Source organism: Prunus avium, chromosome 5 (assembly GCF_965620075.1).
Source record: "Prunus avium chromosome 5, drPruAviu1.hap1.1, whole genome shotgun sequence".
Lineage (NCBI taxonomy): Eukaryota > Viridiplantae > Streptophyta > Magnoliopsida > Rosales > Rosaceae > Prunus > Prunus avium.
Window position 1 is genome coordinate 23,888,098 of NC_142288.1, and position 20,119 is coordinate 23,908,216.

General features: G+C 39.1%; 4 protein-coding genes across 7 annotated transcripts; 2 read left to right on the forward strand and 2 right to left on the reverse strand.

Moving 5' to 3' along the window:
* Window positions 1-3,225: 3,225 nt before the first annotated feature.
* LOC110758953 (oligopeptide transporter 7) lies at window positions 3,226-7,299 on the forward strand. Of its 3 annotated transcripts, none has more exons than XM_088253491.1 (7): window positions 3,226-3,439; window positions 3,507-4,018; window positions 4,159-4,256; window positions 4,908-5,477; window positions 5,705-5,960; window positions 6,065-6,247; window positions 6,404-7,299. In XM_088253491.1, the coding sequence occupies exons 1-7, from the start codon at window positions 3,415-3,417 to the stop codon at window positions 7,007-7,009; spliced, it is 2,250 nt and encodes a 749-aa protein (XP_088109617.1). In that variant the 5' UTR covers window positions 3,226-3,414; the 3' UTR covers window positions 7,010-7,299. The 3 variants fall into 3 exon arrangements, with proteins under 3 accessions (XP_088109617.1, XP_021816626.2, XP_021816627.2); XM_021960934.2 differs by having other exon boundaries at window positions 3,227-3,435; XM_021960935.2 differs by lacking the exon at window positions 3,226-3,439 and having other exon boundaries at window positions 3,880-4,018; window positions 4,122-4,256.
* Window positions 7,300-7,906: 607 nt separating this feature from the next.
* MTA (mRNAadenosine methylase) lies at window positions 7,907-13,366 on the forward strand. Its single transcript, XM_021960887.2, has 7 exons — window positions 7,907-9,312; window positions 10,366-10,464; window positions 10,998-11,081; window positions 11,173-11,528; window positions 11,656-11,872; window positions 12,110-12,189; window positions 12,747-13,366. Exons 1-7 carry the CDS (start codon window positions 8,053-8,055, stop codon window positions 13,027-13,029), a joined length of 2,379 nt encoding a protein of 792 aa, XP_021816579.2. The 5' UTR covers window positions 7,907-8,052; the 3' UTR covers window positions 13,030-13,366.
* Window positions 13,367-13,737: 371 nt separating this feature from the next.
* On the reverse strand, window positions 13,738-14,749 carry ENODL8 (early nodulin-like protein 8). Its single transcript, XM_021960881.2, has 2 exons — window positions 14,380-14,749; window positions 13,738-14,278 (listed from the first exon to the last, which is right to left on the reverse strand). Exons 1-2 carry the CDS (start codon window positions 14,570-14,572, stop codon window positions 13,896-13,898), a joined length of 576 nt encoding a protein of 191 aa, XP_021816573.1. The 5' UTR covers window positions 14,573-14,749; the 3' UTR covers window positions 13,738-13,895.
* Window positions 14,750-15,706: 957 nt separating this feature from the next.
* LOC110758910 (uncharacterized) lies at window positions 15,707-19,501 on the reverse strand. Of its 2 annotated transcripts, none has more exons than XM_088253418.1 (8): window positions 18,977-19,501; window positions 18,200-18,344; window positions 17,948-18,116; window positions 17,316-17,586; window positions 16,864-17,129; window positions 16,552-16,767; window positions 16,243-16,351; window positions 15,707-16,090 (listed from the first exon to the last, which is right to left on the reverse strand). In XM_088253418.1, exons 1-8 carry the CDS (start codon window positions 19,125-19,127, stop codon window positions 16,038-16,040), a joined length of 1,380 nt encoding a protein of 459 aa, XP_088109544.1. In that variant the 5' UTR covers window positions 19,128-19,501; the 3' UTR covers window positions 15,707-16,037. The 2 variants fall into 2 exon arrangements, with proteins under 2 accessions (XP_088109544.1, XP_021816572.1); XM_021960880.2 differs by having other exon boundaries at window positions 15,707-16,096; window positions 18,977-19,497.
* Window positions 19,502-20,119: the final 618 nt, after the last annotated feature.

Here is a 20,119-nt window from a genome sequence, read left to right on the forward strand (position 1 = left end):
TGGTGTGGCTCAGGTGGGGTGCTTTGAAGGGAGGCTTCAAAGTTGAGGAGTTTTTCGTGAAGTTCTTCAAAGGTAATAGAGGTATCTCTTGCTTGGACCGCACGGACTAACTCTTTGTACTCATCACCGAGGCCATCGAGGATTTTGTCTGTGATTTCTTCTTCATCAAGGGGGGCGCCAAGAAGAGAAAGATCATCGGCTCGAGTTTTGATGGATTGCATAAACTCAGTGATGCTAAGGGAGCCTTTGGTGGTGTGCTTGAGGTGGTGTTTGAGTTGTTTGATGCGGCCACGAGAGGGTTTAGCATAGGTGTTGGCTAGAGTTGTCCAGGCTTGTTTAGAGGTTTGGGCTTGAGCTATGAAGGAGATAATGGTGGGTGAAAGGGAGCCAATAATGGCGTTGAGAATCAGTTGATCCTGTCGGATCCATAAGCTGTAGCTGGGATTGGGTCTCGTGGTATTTTCTTGGGTCAAGGTGGCTGGCGGACATGGTTTGAAATATAACAATCTCCACAGATTAAACTTGCTGTTTTGGGTGATGAAGCCGTGACGGAAAAGTGATTGTGGCCTTGCTTTGCTCCAGCTGGTCCCTTACAGCTTGGTGCCATTAACAAGTGTCTTTTAATTTGATTAAGACACCCAAGGATAAAAATCCTTGTCCAAGTAAAGTCTAAATTAAACTCCTTGTTGATTTGGAACCGCTGGATCATCCAGGAAAGTAAACAACTTGTCCATATAGGATTGGGCTATATGTATTTCTTTTATATAAACAAAAAAAATATATGCACCACAAGTTAAGATCAGTTCGTACACTTGCACAAGCCACAGCCCCTTTTTTTAATTCATTGTTATATATTTTTTAGGCTTATTATCATAAAACGTCCCTGACGTTTGCGAAATTATCACATTGCATCCCTAATGTTTTTTTGTATCATTAATGGTCCCTAACGTTAATACATGTACTCTTAAATAGTCCTTCTGTCAAAAGAACCGTTAAATCTAGGGGTACAATCGTCAAATCAATCCAAAATTATAAAAAAAAAAATTCTTCCCTTCTCTCTCTCTGTTTCTCTTTTTTTTTCTCCTCTCTTTCCTCCTCTTTTCTTCTTCTTTTCCTTCGCTGTTTCTTCTTTTCTCTCCCTTTTTTTTTTCTTCTTTCCTTCTTTGTTCCTCATTTTTCTTCTCTCCTTCTTTCTCTTTTTTTTTTCTTCCCTTCTCTCTCTCTGTTTCTCTTTTTTTTTCTCCTCTCTTTCCTCCTCTTTTCTTCTTCTTTTCCTTCGCTGTTTCTTCTTTTCTCTCCCTTTTTTTTTTCTTCTTTCCTTCTTTGTTCCTCATTTTTCTTCTTTCCTTCTTTCTCTTTTTTTTTTTCTTCCCTTCTCTCTCTCTGTTTCTCTTTTTTTTTTTCTCCTCTCTTTCCTCCTCTTTTCTTCTTCTTTTCCTTCGCTGTTTCTTCTTTTCTCTCCCTTTTTTTTTCTTCTTTCCTTCTTTGTTCCTCATTTTTCTTCTTTCCTTCATTCTCTTTTTTTTTTTTTTTTTTTCTCTCTTTTTTCTTCCTCTTTCCTTCTCTCGGGGTGGTGATTTGGGTGGCTAGAGTGCTGGGTTGGTGGGCTATGGAATGGGGCAGGGAGAGAGTTGCAGAGAAAGTACATAGAGGGGGTGGTTATGGAGGTCGAGGTGGTGGTTTGGGTGGCTAGAGTGGATGGGTTGGTGGGCTGTGGGAGGGGGCAGGGAGAGAGTTGCAGATAGAGTGGTGGCTTTGGTGGTCGGGGTGGTGGTTTGGGTGGCTAGAGTGGTCGGGGTGGTGGTTTGGGTGGCTAGAGGAGACAAAAAGAGAGAGAGAGAGAGAGAAGGGAAGGAAAAAAGAAAGAAAGAAGAAGAGTGAGCAGGGCCAGGCGGAGAGAAAGAAGAAAGAAGAAAGAAAAGAAGAGAGAAGGGAATAAATTTTTTATTATATAGTTTTGGATTGATTTGACGATTATACCCTTGAATTTAACGGTTTTTTTGACAGAGGGACTATTTAAGAGTACATGTATTAACGTTAGGGACCATTAATGATACAAAAAAACATTAGGGATGCAATGTGATAATTTCGCAAACGTCAGGGATGTTTTGTGATAATAAGCCTATTTTTTAAGCTGCCTTCCTCTTTGTTTTGTCTCTTTGCAAACAAGCAAAACCACCACTTTTCTTTTGCTCCATTCTCTCTCCCTCCGCTGGTTCTCTTCCTCTTCTATCTTTATCTTCCTTTTTTTTTCTTTGTTGACTTGCTGGTGGCAAGTGCTCATAGGGAGGCATGCGTTGAGAGATCTCTGACTTTTTTTATGATGACAGAAATCATCATAGCCAGGAACATCGAAACCTGGAGTTGTGAGCAAATAAGAAAACTAAGCCATAGAACTAAGATTTTAGTTTTACCTTGAGATGGCTCTTGCTTTCTCTAGTATGCTTGCTGTCTTTCTTTTCTTCCTGTGGCTGTTCTCTTTTCTGCTCCTTCTGTTCTCTGCCTCTCTTTTTTAATCACAAGCTTGACTCTTTTATAGGTCATGAGTTTTGAGGAGTTTGAGATTGAGTGAACTATCACTCATTGGTTTTAGTGTTTGATACAGACATTCTAAGTACAACCATTACATCAAAAGAACTTTTATTCCTTTTAAACACATGCTGGATGAATTATTATTATTGTCACTCACTTTTAATAAATTTTCACGTAGACAGCCATTCCTATTTAATTCATCAAAATTATCGTTTCAACACATGGATTTCCCAAACCTTGGTCAACTCTTCCACTTTTTTTTTTCTTTTCAATTTGTTTTCCAATTGGGCATGTAGTTATACTCACAACTGTAAAATCAGTTGGCATTGGAAGGGTAGGTATTATTCTGCATTGGAAGGGTAGGTACTATCCTCAAAATTCTTCCTATATGCCACCATATTTTTTGTCGTTCAGTATATGAGTGCAATAGATTCAAAAAAGAGAGGATATTTTAGGCAGTGGAAGAAACATATATCAAGCTTAATTGTAGTAATGTTCAGACCGTCGGTGACTAGTATTGGATTGAATTGAATACGATCAACTAATCTTCTCAACTTCGAATTAGATGTGTAGAAGAAAAAAAAAACAGAGACAAAATAGCACCACGTGGGTGAACAGCTGCAACAACTCAGAATAACCTGCTAGCTAATTAGCTAACTAATTATTTTCTTCTTCTAATTATCTAAATTAGGTATGATAGAAATTTATTATACCCTAAAATTAGTTATGACCCAAGAAAATTTCACAACTTATCTACCTATTCTCCGTCCTCATATCATTCAATTTTAATCCACCACCACCACCTTAAAAACAAGACATAAATACATGTTAGAAACTATTGACACAGAATGACAGAAAGCACAGAATCCATGGAAGATACTCATGAAATCACAAGCCCTCTCAGTAAGCAAGCCCTTCCCATCAATCAATAAATTCCCTTTTTCTCTTTCTAATTTTGTTTTCTGGCTGTGCAGTTTCTAAGGACAAGAAAGATGAAGACTTTTATGGCCAGCCCTCATCTTCTCAACCAAAACTTCAAAACCCAGAAGAAGAAGAAGAAAACTCACCAGTGGAACAGGTTGCTCTGACTGTACTAACCACAGACGATCCCTCCCTCCCAGTCCTAACATTTCGAATGTGGGTTCTGGGCATCCTCTCCTGCACCCTCCTCTCCTTCCTCAACCAGTTCTTCTGGTACAGAAAAGAGCCTCTTTCGATCACCGCCATCTCTGCCCAGATTGCTGTGGTGCCTCTGGGGCAGCTCATGGCTTCCAAAATCACAACCCATGCCTTCTTCAAAGGCTCCCGCTGGGAGTTCACCCTCAACCCTGGACCCTTCAATGTCAAAGAACATGTCCTCATCACCATCTTTGCCAACTCTGGAGCTGGAACTGTCTACGCCATTCATATTGTTACTGTGGTTAAAGTTTTTTACAAGAAGCACATCACCTTCTTTGTGTCCCTGCTTGTTATCTTAACAACTCAGGTTAATATTTTTATTTAAGTAATTTGTTAACTTCTTCCAGTTATATTATATTGGTTTTGTAGAGTTTAATTGAAGATGATTATTTTGAAATTTTGTTGATTAGGGTTGATGATGGGGTTTGAAATTGAATTGAATGGTAGGTGTTGGGGTTTGGTTGGGCTGGGATTTTCAGGAGGTACTTGGTTGAGCCAGCTGCTATGTGGTGGCCAGCAAACCTTGTCCAAGTTTCATTGTTCAGGTAATACCTTCATCTTTTTCTTTTCATTTTTACTTACTATATATATATATATATATATGTATGTTTATAGATTATAGAGTGTTTAATTTTGTCATATCTTTTTTTTTGTAATTTACTATGAATATTCCATTGATTCCGGTGTGTTTGGATGGCCATGGAGTGGAGTTGATTGGCCTTTGACTGGTTGGTATCTTGATTGGGGGATGAGAATTTGGAAAGTATGGGTAGGTGTTTGCATTCAAGTAGTGTCCTTTTCAGTCTTTCATTTCACGCATGCCACGAAATAATGAAGCGACAGAGCTACTAATTTTCTCTGTGTAATTTTATCTACATTTATTCACGTTTTTTCTTATCAAATATAACATATTTTGTATATATGGATGATTTTGTCGAAAGATGCTACAGTCAGTCGTCCATCTATTACACATCATCATTCGCAATTATAGCACATCTTTATTTTCAGTCGCTTTTTTTTTCATGTAGAATACTTACATGGGGTTTTTACTAAAATTTGAGATCCCAACTATAAATTTACATTTGTTTATATCCGACGGTATCACTCGAATCTCATTTATTTATTAAGTAAAACACTAACATGTCACATGCCACATTATTTAGTGACTAAAATGTGAGAAAATTTCATTACCACAGGGCCCTCCATGAGAAAGAAGCAAGGCCAAAGGGAGGATTGACCAGAACGCAGTTCTTCCTCATTGCCTTCATATGCAGCTTTGCTTACTATGTATTCCCTGGCTACCTCTTTCAAATGCTAACTTCCCTCTCTTGGATATGTTGGATTTTCCCCAAAAATGTCCTGGCCCAACAGCTTGGCTCAGGTCTTTATGGGCTTGGAATTGGAACCGTTGGGTTTGACTGGTCAACCATCTCCTCCTACCTTGGAAGCCCACTTGCAAGCCCATGGTTTGCCACGGCCAATGTTGCTGCTGGTTTTTTCTTTGTCATGTACATATTGACTCCATTTTGCTATTGGCTTAATGTCTACAAAGCCAAAACCTTCCCAATTTTTTCAGACTCAATGTTCACATCAGATGGTCAAGAATACAACATAACGTCTATCATTGACTCCAATTTCCACCTTGATATCGCGGCATACGATCGAGAAGGTCCTCTTTACCTCAGCATAATTTTCGCAATAACTTACGGCGTTGGCTTTGCTGCACTCACTGCTACAATTGTACATGTTGCTTTGTTTCATGGAAGGTAACAATTTAACAATACACTATGTTCGAGTTTAGAGAAAATCTTCGCTAGAACTAGTTATATACAACTATGTACCGATTTCTATGAATCACGTTATGATAAAGATAGACACATAATTGTATACGATCAACGATAGAGAAGATTTTCTCTTAAATTTTTCACATTTGAGTCAATTGGTTTAGGCAGTGTTTAGAAGCTCATTCTTTGGCCATATGGTGTATTTGTAGGGAAATATGGGAGCAAAGCAAAGCAAGTTTCAAAGAGAAGCAAATGGACATACACACAAGACTTATGCAGAGATACAATCAAGTGCCTGAGTGGTGGTTTGTGGTCATACTTTTGGTCAACATTGCAGTCACTATTTTTACCTGCGAATACTACAATGACCAGCTTCAGTTGCCTTGGTGGGGTGTTTTACTAGCTTGTGCTATTGCCATTTTCTTCACCCTCCCAATTGGGATCATCACAGCCATCACAAATCAGGTACCTATTTTCTGGTACTTTCCCTTAACAGCCAATGTTGTTGGACATTTTAGTCTTTTAACTAATATGTTGCTTCATTAATCAGTTCATCTTTCTAATGACAGACACCAGGCTTAAACATCATCACTGAGTATATAATTGGGTATATATACCCAGGTTACCCAGTTGCCAATATGTGCTTCAAGGTGTATGGCTACATAAGTATGACACAAGCCATCACATTTTTGCAAGACTTCAAGCTTGGTCACTACATGAAAATCCCTCCTAGAACCATGTTCATGGCTCAGGTCACTTCCTATTTTTTTGAGTGCCACTATTTATACCTCATTCACAGATCACATAATGTGATAAATAAATATCGTACAAATAGTATAGTTGTATTTCTCTTCTTAATAATTTCCTTCCAATCCCAATATCCTTAACAATTAAAATTCACCTCTCAGGTTGTGGGTACCCTTATAGCTGCAGTTGTCTACTTGGGCACTGCTTGGTGGCTGATGGAAACCATCCCAGATATATGTGAGGACACATCATCAGTGTGGACTTGCCCAGGTGACACAGTGTTCTATGATGCCTCAGTCATATGGGGCTTGATTGGCCCTAGAAGAATATTTGGTAACATGGGCACATATGAGGCAGTCAATTGGTTCTTCTTGGGTGGGGCAGTTGCCCCCCTTGTTGTATGGGCAGCTGCTAAGGCCTTCCCAAACCAAGAGTGGATCAGGCTCATCAACATGCCAGTCCTAATTGGTGCCACAGGGAGTATGCCACCTGCAACTGCAGTTAACTACACTTCTTGGATCATTTTGGGTTTTCTGTCTGGTTTTGTTCTGTATAGGTATAGGCCAGATTGGTGGAGGAGGCACAATTATGTGCTCTCTGGGGCACTTGATGCCGGCCTTGCCTTCATGGGGGTGCTTCTGTATTTTAGCTTGGGGCTGGAGGACATTAGCCTTAGCTGGTGGGGAAATGACCTTGATGGGTGTCCCTTGGCTACTTGCCCTACGGCTAAAGGGGTGATTGTTGAAGGCTGCCCTGTTTACACTTGAAGAAATAGTATATAGTTTTTTTTTTCATTCATTCTTAAAGAATTGCACTAGTTGGATAGAAAATAGGATGATTTCTTTCCAGTCAACTGTTGTTTTCTTGGTTTGTAATGGGGAAAGCAACGGATTTCATTTGTAATTTGTGCATGGGCAGTATTCATGCCTAAATTTGGTCCAACAAAATGTTGGAGAAGTTTCACAAAAACAAAAAAAATGTTGGAGAATCCTACGAGATTGAAAGATTCTACAGAAATCATACTGGTGTGATATAGTAAGTTATCTTTTGGTATTTATATTTATCTTCGTACGTATATGTATCGTTAGAGACTTCTTCAATGATCGTTTATCTTAAATTGTAATGTTTGTACCATAAAAAAAATTGTACATGTTAAACAGAATTTACTATATAAATCATCTTATTTGATGGTCATAAAAAAATTAATGAGTCTCCTAATTAGAGGTTTGGAAGTAGCACGATCAACCAAATAGATGCTATTGATTTTCTTAAAAATTTGTGTACCTTCATTCATCAAGTAGGGATGAAATGGCCTCAGAAGAAGTAAATCATAAACTAGTTGGTGAAACCAACGTCGCAAAAGAAATTTATTCTCTAAATATTTTTTAGATACATATCTATTATTTTTTATAAATATTATGGTATTAAACTATACCGACTATAACATTTAAACAAAATCCAACCTTAATCAACCATACCATTTTAACAACCAAAAAAAAAATCAACCATAACATATTGGCATGAGGAAATTCCCAAATATATATCTAAAATATTTTGAAAAATCATCTAAAAACTAAAAAAAATAAAGAAGGGAATTGTTTGCCTATTCCCTCCTGTTCCTATCCTATGTATATATGTAGGTTTGACTGCGAACATTACAAAATCCCTCGCTATTCGGAGAGGGAGAGAGAGAGAGAGAGAGAGAGAGAGAGAGAGAGAGAGAGAGGGGGAAATTGTTTTGCTTGAACAGCTTCAGCTTCAGTCGAACTCAGTTACTTACACAGAGAAGAAGCACAAGAAACCCATAGCAATGGAAACCCAATCAGACGGCGAAGGCTCCGCCATAGCCACCATCAGAAACAGGAGCCAACAGCTCGAAGCTCGAATGGAGTCTCAGCGCACCACCCAGCTAGAACTCCTCTCTTATCTCCAAACCCAAGTCGTCCCTGCCATTGTTCCCACCATTGATCTTTCTCTCAAGGTCCTCTCGGCCTTCAATGGCCGACCTTTCACTCCCACACCTTCCCTCCCGGACCCTAAACCCAACCCCAACAAACCAATCGAACCAATCGAACCCACTCGCCCTTTAACCCCAGAACCCCAACTCAGTCGCCTCCCTTCCCCTGAACCCAAACCCACAAACCCAATTACCGAAAGCCCGAAGCTTTCTCCGAATCGGCCGAATCCGGAGCCGACCGACCAACCCGAACCCGAGAACTTCAGCCCCATGGATGAGATGGGAAACCCATTGTCTGTGGTTCGGGCTATGGTTGCGGTTTGCTTGCTTGAAAGGGTGCCCTTTTCGCGGGTTGACTCGTTGGCGATTTTGCGAAAACTTGAGGGCGACCAGAATGCGACTTCGGAGGAGAAGGCTGCGCTGCGAGAGCTCGGAGGAGAGTCGGGAGCGATATTGGCGGTGGAGATGGCGTTGAGGTCAATGGCGGAAGAGAACGGTGGCGTTGAGTTGGAGTTTGTGGTGAGTGGCAAGTCGAGAGTTTTGGTTTTGGGGATTGACCGGACTCGGCTGATGAAGGAATTGCCTGAAAGCAAGCAGTTTCAGAGTCAAGATTCGAATTTAGGAGATGGGAATGGGAATTTGAATCAGAATCAGAGTCAGCAGCAAGTGGTGACTAATGGGGTTGATGGTAATGGTGGGGGAGTGTTTGGAATGGGAGGGCCTGGTTCAAGGCCAATGCAGGACATGTGGATGGGACCTAATGATACCCATATGGCCGGTTTGCCGCCTATGTTTCCTGGGAGTGGACCGCCGGGTTCATTGATGGGTCCAAGGGGTGCTCCTAGTCCTAGAGTAATGGGCATGATGGGCATGCCTAGAGGGATGAGTGGTGTTCCTCCAATGCATAGAGCTGGTAGTTTGGGGCCAAATGCAACAATGGATAGCCCCAATTCGATGTCTCATAAGCCTAGGAGTGAAGAGGAGGAAATGAAGGATCTTGAGGCATTGTTGAATAAGAAGACTTTTAAGGAGTTGCAAAAATCAAAAACTGGTGAGGAGCTTTTGGACCTGATTCACCGGCCAACTGCTAAGGAGACTGCTGTGGCTGCCAAGGTTTGTCAAATGTCAATACTTTTACTTGTATTGTTCTTAATAGACTCATTTAACTGGTTCTCTGCATAATCTGGAAAGCTTTTTTTTTTTTTTTGGGTCAATAACCTGGAAAGCTGGTATATGTAAAAAATATTTCCTGTCTGCTATTTAAGCTATAAATAGGCTTAAGATCACAAATGATCGTGTTTTACCCTATATGTCGAAGGTTTATAGATAAGTTCTTCGGCTTTAATTTTGTTAATAATACCCTTGTGGTCTACTCCGTTACCAATTTTTAGTAAATCTCTACCTTCCATGAATGTGTGTTATTAACAAAATTGAAGATTTGAGTAAACTTGGTAACCAGCGTAGACCACATGACTTACCTTCCACTCAACTTGTCTCCAAAGAGACTCGCAACATGTACTGTAAACCACATGGATCCTTTGTGAGTAGTGAAATGGGTGGAAAATGGCCATAATGCTCCTGCACCTGATGTGCACGTGGATGACCGGTTACAAAAATTGACGGAAATTTCACTAAAATTGGTAACAGATGTAGACCACAAGAGTTACTATTAACAATACTAAACAACATGACTTGTCATATAGGGTATGTGTGACAGTAATGCCACAACCACGTGGTCTTACTAATCAAGCACCAAAATTATAACACGTGGTGGCGACAGGTTTATAGTTTAGGGTTATTACTAAATATACACATGCTAAAACACAGGTGGATTGGTAACACTGCGTAACACCGAAAAATTACATGGAAACTGCAAGGACCGTTTATGCTTTTAGACTTTATAAGTATTGATGTGATATTTTCAAATTTTGTGTTCTCTTCTCTGCTTATTGACCAAGAGCACCAAAGCAATGATTTTGGGTTCTGTAATCAATGAGTAGGAGGCTTGTGGTGAACATATTATTTTGCTTACAGTTTGTTGTTTATGTTAATACTGGGAATCAATTATTCGATGGACTCATTGCTTGGGCATAAGAAATGCTAAAACTGGGGTTGGCTGCATCAGCAGGAAAGTCTGAACTCAATTGATGTCTTTTTTTGTTTCAGTTCAAGACTAAAGGTGGTTCACAATTGAAGGAATACTGCACATCCCTAACAAAAGAGGACTGCCGGCGCCAGTCTAATTCTGTACTTGCATGTGAGAAGGTCGGTAAGAAATATAGTGCATTGACTGTTCTTACAAGTGCAAAAGATGCTTTTGATCATGACTTCTGAAGTCTTGAAATTAATAGTGATCAGAATGCTGCCTCTTGCTTATTATTTTGTTCTATGTTGTACAATTTCAATTCATAGCATGCGTCTAGTTTAAGTTTTATGTTTTGCACTGGGGTCTTTGAACTACCTAATAATGTGCTGTAACGATCTTGCCAGAAAGTGTAACCAAACTAAATGATTGAGCTCTGATTTAATGTTGGCTTGTGGCATCCAACTTTCGAGGATTGCATCATTGGATTTAGTTTTGTCTGTTTCCGAAATTGAAATTTATGTGCACACTGGCTATTTCAGTTCTACTAACTATAATTTGTGTGAACTTATTCAAAGTTGTTTTGAGATGTTCTACTTTTCCTTTTGGTGATTCTATTTCTAGTTTTTATTCTAAAATCACTGCAAATAACTTTAATCTTAGTACTTAGAACTATTGTCCTTTTTTCACATTGCATTTTATTTTCTCCTTTCAGGTTCATTTTAGGCGAATAATTGCTCCACATACCGATGTCAATTTAGGAGACTGTTCTTTTCTGGATACTTGTCGTCACATGAAGGTAAAGTTTACCTTCATTACTTGAGTGATAAATTAATTATATGTTAGTGACTATTTTTCATAAAGTAATACATTGTTGTCTCCATTGTTAGACATGCAAGTATGTACACTACGAGCTTGATCCAACACCAGATGTGTCACACATGATGATGGGGGCTCCAGCTCTCAATCCCCATAAACCATTGAAGCCTCAGCGTGCTGAATATTGTTCTGAGGTTGAACTTGGTCAACCACAATGGATTAACTGTGATATCCGCAACTTTAGGATGGACATTCTAGGGCAATTTGGAGTAATAATGGCAGATCCACCATGGGACATTCATATGGAATTGCCCTATGGGACAATGGCTGACGATGAAATGCGCAATCTTAATGTTCCTGCATTGCAGACAGATGGTCTGATTTTCCTTTGGGTCACTGGACGTGCAATGGAGCTTGGGCGTGAATGGTATGTGTATACTTTGACCATCTGTCAACTGTTGCATCAAATGTATAAGTTATAACCATAGATGCTAAAATTGGATCTGCTTATTCTTTGGCTTTCACTCACAGAGATATCACCATTCTTGTTGCAGTTTAGAACTTTGGGGATACAAGCGTATCGAGGAGCTAATTTGGGTAAAGACTAATCAGCTTCAACGAATAATTAGAACAGGGCGGACTGGCCACTGGCTTAATCATAGCAAGGAGCATTGCCTTGTTGGAATAAAAGGGGAACCATTAGTAAATAGAAATATTGATACTGATGTCATTGTTGCTGAGGTTAGAGAGACAAGCCGTAAGCCAGATGAGGTTAGTGGAATATGCTTCTTATAATTGTGCAGTGAAATATCTATGCAAAATATAGTTCTTCATAATGAGCTTACAGGATGAACTATATTATAATTGTACTTTTTCCCTTGCAATTTAAGAGGTGGTGATCTAGAAGTTATTGCCTTCTACCACATAGTGTAGTAATTATCGTCTTTATTGTATTTTTATCTATTTAGTTTTGTTAAAATTTGGCTAAATATACATGCATTCCTGCAGATGTACCCTTTGCTGGAGAGGATAAGTCCAAGGACTAGAAAGCTGGAACTGTTTGCTCGCATGCACAATACTCATGCAGGGTATGCTTTCTTGACTAACAGATGTAATTGTTAAATGAAATTCCTTCGTTATTGTTCATCAACAATGTTGTATGTTGTGATTTTTGGCATAACTTGATAACGAAACCGGTGACAATCTGAATCTAGCATGGTCTTGGGTTTTCTGTAGGTTAAAATGTCTTTGATAGTGCAAGTAAGCAAAGTTCAGTATCATGCTAATGTGGGTAATAACCCTTTCCCGTATTTATAAGGCCTGTACCATTGTTTTTTCCTTTTTTTTCCTTTTTCATTCGGCTTCTATTGTTTTTGGGGGTTTTCTTAGAACCAAAGGTAAGTGTGAAGGGTTAAATCGAAAGTGCAACTCTTTAAGTAAGAAAAGTTGAGTCTCATGCTAATGAGGGTAGATAGCCATTTTAACCCTTTCCCGTCCTAAAAAAGCCTTTACCATCGTTTACTCTCCAAAAAAAAAAAGGCCTTTACCATTGTCTATTCTCTCTTGTTGTCTGTGGGGCCTTTACTTGAAAATCAAGCTTTCTTGGGCATGGCTTTATGTTTTATTCTAAACTTTTTTGTATCAGGTGGATGTCACTCGGTAATCAACTGAGTGGTGTAAGATTGGTTGATGAAGGCCTGCGTGCACGATTTAAGGCTGCTTATCCAGACGTGGAGGTGCAGCCTGCTTCCCCACCCAGGCCCTCTGCTATGGAAGTAGACTCTAATGCTGCCCAAATGCGAAATCCATTTTCAGTAACAGAACCGAAGTCTACGGCCACTCAATTTGCAGAGCCTGCAGTTCCAGATGTACCCTTTGCTGCTTCCGAAGTGAAGCCAACACCAGTTGACATTGACATGGCCGGTTGAGTAAATTTTAGATCCATCACAAGTACTTGTCCAAAACAGCATCCCGTCTCATCCATCCGTACTGAGATGTTGAGATGAAATCCTGCCTGGCCCTCATCAATTTTGTCAAATGTGTTATAACTCTGTCAAATGTGTTCCAACTCTGTCAAATGTGTCTACCTCCATGTACTTTTAAGATGAGAAAAAAGCTCAAGTGCTGTTATGAGGCCTTGATAGGCTGTGTACCATATATAGTAGAGCATGCAATATTTCACAGTTACTGTGGTTATGAACTTGCTGCTGTTGATCCTTGTGGTGGCAGAGTTACATTCGCTTATTATACAAGCATATTCTTTCAGACTTTCGGTTCATCTCTTCTTTCTTTTTCTTTTTTCAAATCTTATTATGATGCTACATTTAATTGGTGACCCACGTAGATGAGACACTGTCTTGGGCAACATGTGCATCCAGCTGGATACTTAATAATTGTATAATCTATACAAACTACAACTAATCACCGCCACAATCACCGGGCAGTGTTCTGTCAGGCTGTCCTTGGTACTTTGAGATGGAAACCCATGTTATCTTCTCTTCTCTTGATAGCAAAAAAATGAATTTTTTTTAAAAAAAGTAACTTTGTAACTTTCTCTTTTAGGTTAAAATGATCCTTTGACTGCCCTCCGAAACTCGAGGGATTCACCAAAAGAAAGTAAGAAAAGCAATGCTAAATCACATATGAACATGATATGCTTCATTATTCTATTGGATTTCCAAAAAGAATTACAATACCAAAATTCCATATATCAACCAATATGCCAATGTTTGTAGAACCTTTCATGAGAAGAAGAAAAAAAAAAAGAATCCAAAAACAGCCATGTTGAAGCTGTTCAGAGATTGCCACTGAGCAGTGAACATACCACAAATCCAATAACAGCTACCATGAGAACTGGGAAACTTTGTGATGGTGCAGAAGAAGGGGGTGCTGGGATTGTGCCAAAAACTGTGGGGTAAGAAGGTGCAGAATCAGGCAATGCACTAGGGCCATAGGAGGGAGAGTAGGCAGAGCCATTGCCAAAAGAAATGTGGAGCTTCTGGTTCTTCTGGCAATGACCCGGTTCACCGCTGGTGAAGTAAAAGTCCCCCAATGAAGTGAAATTGAACAGAGAGTTGCCATTGTTCATGTACAAGATTGGATCTTTGAGGTTGCAGCTGGTGTAGGCTTGTGCTGTGACTTGAACCACTGAATCTTGGCTTGGTGGGTACAAAAACACTGCATTACACCGGAAAAAAGAACCAATTTTTTTCTTCAGTGGTTTTGTAATGAGAAAACAGAAAGAACAATATTGAAAGAAAGAAACAGAAAACTCTTACAGAGAGAATCTCCCATCTTGAATTCATGGGTTTTTGACCATTTGGTGTAGACTTGTGGATTTGTTGAAGTGGGTATGCCCCAAGCATCTAGATCTCCAACTTTGTACTGGTAGCAAAGCACTTTGGATTGTATTAGCATAAGGACTTGCAAAACCAGTAAGAGCTGAAACCTTGGACTTCTAAGATTGGCCATCTTTAACTCCTCTCTCTCACTTCAAACTTTCTCTTTCTCAAATGTACGAGTGAGTTGAGAGAATCAGTGGATGGGCAAATCTTATTGGCTCGAGGGTGTCTGCATACAGACAACCTGAAGACAAAATTACCAAATGCCCCCTCGTTTTGAGCGAGAGTGGTACATCTTTTTAGATGGTCAAAGACTCAATATCAAACCAGCTGTGTCAAAACTGGTTAAACATCAAAAGAATAATATAAGGATGGTGGAGGTCTCTGTAGGGAGACTTGGTTTGTTCCTGCTGAGTGGTAAACAATACATAGATAGATACAATACAACTTACAAGTAACTACAGAGATGGGCTTTGCTGAAAGGGTTTAATTGGAAAACCAATCACATGGCCAATAATGGCACATGCGCAAGTTGCATGTTCATGACTCTAGCATGAATTTAACTTAAAATGGGTAAGTTAAATAACTATGTTAACATCAGTCGTTTACGCGCTAGCATAGTTCTTAAAAATCCATTAAAGGTACACATTCTTTCACGAGCATGAGCCACTAATGTTATAAGTGCTGATAAGTTGAAAGGTAGAAAAAGGAGAGTGGGGTTGGAGAAATTTTTTTGGAATATGACTAGGAAGATGAATTGAGTTAGTTATTGGATCATGATGTGGAGAAGACATGAACGAACATGAAAGCCTGTCTCCTTTTCACATGGTTTGTCGTCCGGAATTCAGTCAGAAGAGGACACTCATGGGTAACAGCTACTTGGGGGTTGTCTAAGGTTATGTTTTAAAAAAGAAAATAAAACATCCAAGCAATAATTGAACAAAGAGTTACACTCGCTAATTAACTTCCATCTTCCGTCTCCGATGATAGCCGTGAGCATGAGTTTTCCCCCCTCCCCTACCTCCTTTCGGCAAAAACTTCTATTTTCTGTCTACAATTAGGAAATTGTTAAACATTCTCTTTATGCCTTTATGCACTTCAGATTTACAAAAATTCAAGACTACCAATTTCAAATTAGAAATGTAAACCAAATTGATATTATACTTCCACGATGCTGCCTCTAAGTACGTCCAATAGAAACAAAACAAAAATGAGAAGTTGAGGGGAAAAAAGAACGAGAACAAAATGGCCAAGAGGAAGAAGGAAAAAAAAAACACAATTTATAAGTGACTGAAGGATCCTTACATTTTCTAACATCAACCATATGACAATTTAGCTGATGCAAGCACCAGTCTACAGCGATTGGAAAATACATTAACTACAGATAGCAACTAGACTCGTTAGTTAGTCATTTCTTTGTGTTATAGCCACCCCCCTGAAACTCCTTCATGCCTTGTTTTCAAGTTGGCATCAATCAGAGACAGCAAACAGAAAACCAAGATGCAGCTTGAACGTTCACATTAGAATAGGTGGCTTGTTTCAAACATCAAAAAATTTCCAGGTGTCTTTTCTTTTATTGTTATATTCATCATCAATTAGTCATTTAATGGCTCTGCTTCTGTGTCCCTCTCATGTGTTGTCCATTCTTCTGGTTCTACGATGAAACATAACATATTCATTATTAACCATCACCACAAGAAATCCACAAGAAAAAGGGGTGGAATGCAATTGTGATAGTATAGCATACAGTCGAAATATATCAATTAATTAGGAAGAAGCAAGGACTACAGCAGAACTTACTCGATTTTGGGCCATCAGCAATCACCATAAGCCGCCTCTGCAATACAGCAGCCACAGAGAGGAAAATCGAGCACATACCAAACATGATAGTGATGGGAAATGCATCAACCTTCGAAAAGGAAACAAACCAAAACATTATTTACAGAAAAATGTACAATCATATTTGTATTTCTATGAGAGAGAAACTATTTGAGGATACCCTCACAGTTTTTGTTTTTTGTCTCGTTTTGTTTTTGTTTTTTTGTCAAAAGCATGTACTGGTATGCAGAGCCTCAAACGATCATGAGTACATGAAACCAAATCACTCACATTGTACAGCACAACACACACAAAGATGTTGAGAGGAATGCGGAAGAAGTTCATGATGGTGCTTCTTGCCTCCTCTGGGATGTATTGGGACCTCATTTTCATGATGGATGGCCAGAATATGCCCACACAGGCCTCAAATATGCAGAAGCCAATGAGCTGAGTATACCCTGATAACGACATGCTCCCACCTTTCACATTGGAAGGTGCAATGAATAACTGTACAAATTCATAGACAAGTTGATAACCATGGTTTAAAAGCAAATTAAATTCGTAAATTTGAAGAAGATTGATATATTAAAATTCATGACATACAGTTGTCACAATGGGAAGCAGAAGCGAAGCCGCAGAGACTACAAATACAATCTGCATATAGCTCTCGACTTTGGGGGATGAAGCTGCCATCAGCCGAGATGCAAAAGAGCTTCCCAACATTGAGGCTAGCATGAATGTTGCAAAAATGAAACCATGTGGAATCTCCTCGTCATTTGGGCTCAAAGCAGGAGTCCAGAGGAACACAAAGGTGTACATTGAGCCTTCAAATAAGGACTGTATGGCACCCAGCAAAGCAATCTTCTCATCTGCTCCCAATGGAAAATAATAGAAGAAGAATTTGTGAGAAATGCAAGAGAATAAGGTTAGAGTCCTATGAATGTCAGCCCACCTTTATTTAAAGTCTTATATTATTTAATTGGAGAAGTTTCTTTTATGGACTTAACCATTAATGAAAAAAAAAAGATGGAAAGAGAATAAGGTCAGGGATTCACCGGAAGCAATGGCTACAGCAGCACCCCTGAACTGGGTGAGCAAGTTCTTGTTTTCTGAAGAGTCTCCATAATTTTCACTCCATGATGCCAATATAATTGCCATGCCAATTGCCAAAAAGCATGCAGCAGCATCAAATGGAGCAACTGGGCCAAATCCCAAAGTATCTACCAGAAGATTCCCAAGTAGCCCAGCTACTATGGCAATTAGACCATTGCCAAGAAAAATAGCCTTAGAGAATGTTAATGAAAGCCACTGCTGCTCAAAGCCCCTCTGCAAAAATTAGGGGACACAAACAGTTAAAGAGCAATTGCATCTGTGAAGTAATATTGAATTCTAAAATCCCTCGCGTGATAAAACATGGAGAAAGCAATTCAACTGAATGGAATTTAATTTATGACACAATAACTAAATTGACAAAAATATGATCTGAGCCCTTTGGACCCAATAATTGACTGGTTCCAATTTCTACCTTCTATGACATGCAGAAATATAAACAGTAATATGAGTAGGCTTTCCATACTATCAAAAGAAGGATAAATTGATCCACAGCTTTTGTAAGACTAGCTATAAATTAGAACCTGTCAAGAAAATGAATTCCATAACTGCAATTAATGCAGACCAATCACAGCACCTTATTGTGTTCTGCAACAAGCCAAGACTCAAAAGCTGAAAAAAGTAGAGAAGTGGCAATGCCTCCCAATATGCGTCCCAACAGTAAAACCTTGTAGTCAGGAAAATGTTTGGTGAAGCAGCTTAGAATGTAAGTTATGCAGTACGTAATACATGCCCTCTTCCGACCCCTGAAATTAGCATATCATTATTGAGAATCAATAATATGATCAAGTTTAAGGAAACACAACAGCTAATCAACATGAAACCTTACTGTTTGTCAGCTAGAGATCCCACAACTGTCCCAAACAACATGGATGACCCAAACCCAGCAATAAAAAGCTGTCCAATATCCCCCTTGCTGAACCCATACTGGCTGTAGAGGTAATACACATACGGACCCTGCAACCAATCCCCGGCTATTGCCACAACCAATTTAATCAGATCCAGAATGATAAAACATTTCAAGGATGATTCATAATGAAAAGCAACAATCTACTTCAATTCCAAGCAATTTTCAAATAACATAATACTCTTGACCTTAAAGATTTATATTACCATCCATAACCAATGCAATCAAGTGTAGCACTACAATCAAAAGACTCAGACACCATAGCAAAGAGCAGCACATCAATTACAGCACTGATACCATCAACCAACGTAAACAGATAAGGGAGAAGCAACAAGAAGTAATTAGTAGGGGTTATAATGACTGGAATATAACTAGATCAATAATCTTGAACAAACAGCATGCTTGCTCATTACATAAAATTGCCAATCCAAAAAACATTACATAGTTGAATCTCTAATTTTAGTCCAATTTACATTACTTCACCATGGAATCAAGAACAGTAGTAATTCGATCTGAATATCCAAATCCAAAGGAAGAGCGACATTGCAGTACATACAGCACTTCACCATGGAATCAAGAACAGTAGTAATTCGATCTGAATATCCAAATCCAAAAGAAGAGCGACATTGCAGTACATACAGCACAGAATAAAGAAAACCCAGATGAGAAAAGAGAAAGAAATGACAGATCTAAGCTTACCCATCATGAGAGAGTAGATGAGGAGGTAGTTGTTCTTGAAATCATTGAAAACAGAGGAGGTATGAATGCGATCTTTGTTGTTCTTGCTCAGCTCCAAAGCTGCCACAACCGCAGAGAGAGCCCCAAACAGAAGGAAGTAGAAGAACTCCATTGCTCGCTCTCAGCCTCTCACACAAGCGAAACAAGCTCACAGAGAGAGAGAGAGAGAGAGAGAGAGAGAGGAAGAGAGAGGAAGAGAGGAGCAAAAGCAAAGAGAGTGGTAAGGAGTGCTGTTGTGTAGAATGACGCTTAAAAAGGACTGGCTACCAACCCTGAAGTGGACATGAAGCGAAGTTTAGACGGTGAGAGTGGGATTTGTGAATTGAGAAAAGGCTCTCAAGATTTCCCGGGGATTTCAATTCCCATGAACTCACGCAGACACAAAGACTGGTTTTGGTCCGATGGCGGTGATGGGTTTGTTGACTGTGTTTGTTTATTTTTCTTTTCTTTTCCTTTCTTTTCTTCTAATTGGGCAAATAGGAAGCCAAGATATGATAAGTAAGGTTTTCCTGACTTCTCTTTTTCACTATTTTTTTTCCCGACTCACGCTATAACATACTCTTCCCAAAAATTCTCATAGGTAACTGATTTTTATTTTCTTAATGGCCTCACAGATCAAATTTTAAGTCTCCATCAATACAACTCTTAATTTATTAAATTTATGTCACATACTGATTAACGACTTACTGTCCATGCGCAACTGATAATAACTTTATTTTTATACTATGTCTTCTAAACGTGAAACTTTCATACACGTTCTACTCTTGAAAAATTTAATCATCAAATCTAATACATATGTCTCAAAACTCAATCAGAAAGCAGAAAACTTGTTGCAATTCTCTTAGGAACTTATAAGTATAATGCAAACCATCTTTTAATCCACAAATTGGCATGGTAAGGTAAGAGTATCATAGTGAGTTAGGCAGGGTGCACATAATTACACTTGAGTAAATGAATATTTCCATTTCAATTGGTAAATTACCTGCCAAACCCATATGTTCTAGAGGCTTGGTGCATATAATATAAGCCAGCTATGAAGACAAAAACTTGCAATACACTTTCTTATTCATGACAGCATCGTCGTAACATGTCACATCTCTTCTT

Coding starts and splice junctions, on each gene's coding strand:
- LOC110758953 (XM_021960934.2), top strand. CDS start 3,381: ATGACAGAAAGCACAGAATCCATGGAAGATACTCATGAAATCACAAGC. Junction 4,019..4,158: donor TTGTTATCTTAACAACTCAG/GTTAATATTTTT, acceptor ATTGAATGGTAG/GTGTTGGGGTTTGGTTGGGC. Junction 5,961..6,064: donor TCACAGCCATCACAAATCAG/GTACCTATTTTC, acceptor TTCTAATGACAG/ACACCAGGCTTAAACATCAT.
- ENODL8 (XM_021960881.2), bottom strand. CDS start 14,572: ATGGCCAATCTTAGAAGTCCAAGGTTTCAGCTCTTACTGGTTTTGCAA. Junction 14,279..14,379: donor CAAGATGGGAGATTCTCTCT/GTAAGAGTTTTC, acceptor GGTGTAATGCAG/TGTTTTTGTACCCACCAAGC.
- LOC110758910 (XM_021960880.2), bottom strand. CDS start 19,127: ATGGAGTTCTTCTACTTCCTTCTGTTTGGGGCTCTCTCTGCGGTTGTG. Junction 17,587..17,947: donor TTGTTGCAGAACACAATAAG/GTGCTGTGATTG, acceptor TAATTTTTGCAG/AGGGGCTTTGAGCAGCAGTG. Junction 17,130..17,315: donor TGCTGTAGCCATTGCTTCCG/GTGAATCCCTGA, acceptor CATTGGGAGCAG/ATGAGAAGATTGCTTTGCTG.
- MTA (XM_021960887.2), top strand. CDS start 8,053: ATGGAAACCCAATCAGACGGCGAAGGCTCCGCCATAGCCACCATCAGA. Junction 9,313..10,365: donor AGACTGCTGTGGCTGCCAAG/GTTTGTCAAATG, acceptor TTTTTGTTTCAG/TTCAAGACTAAAGGTGGTTC. Junction 11,529..11,655: donor ATGGAGCTTGGGCGTGAATG/GTATGTGTATAC, acceptor TTCTTGTTGCAG/TTTAGAACTTTGGGGATACA.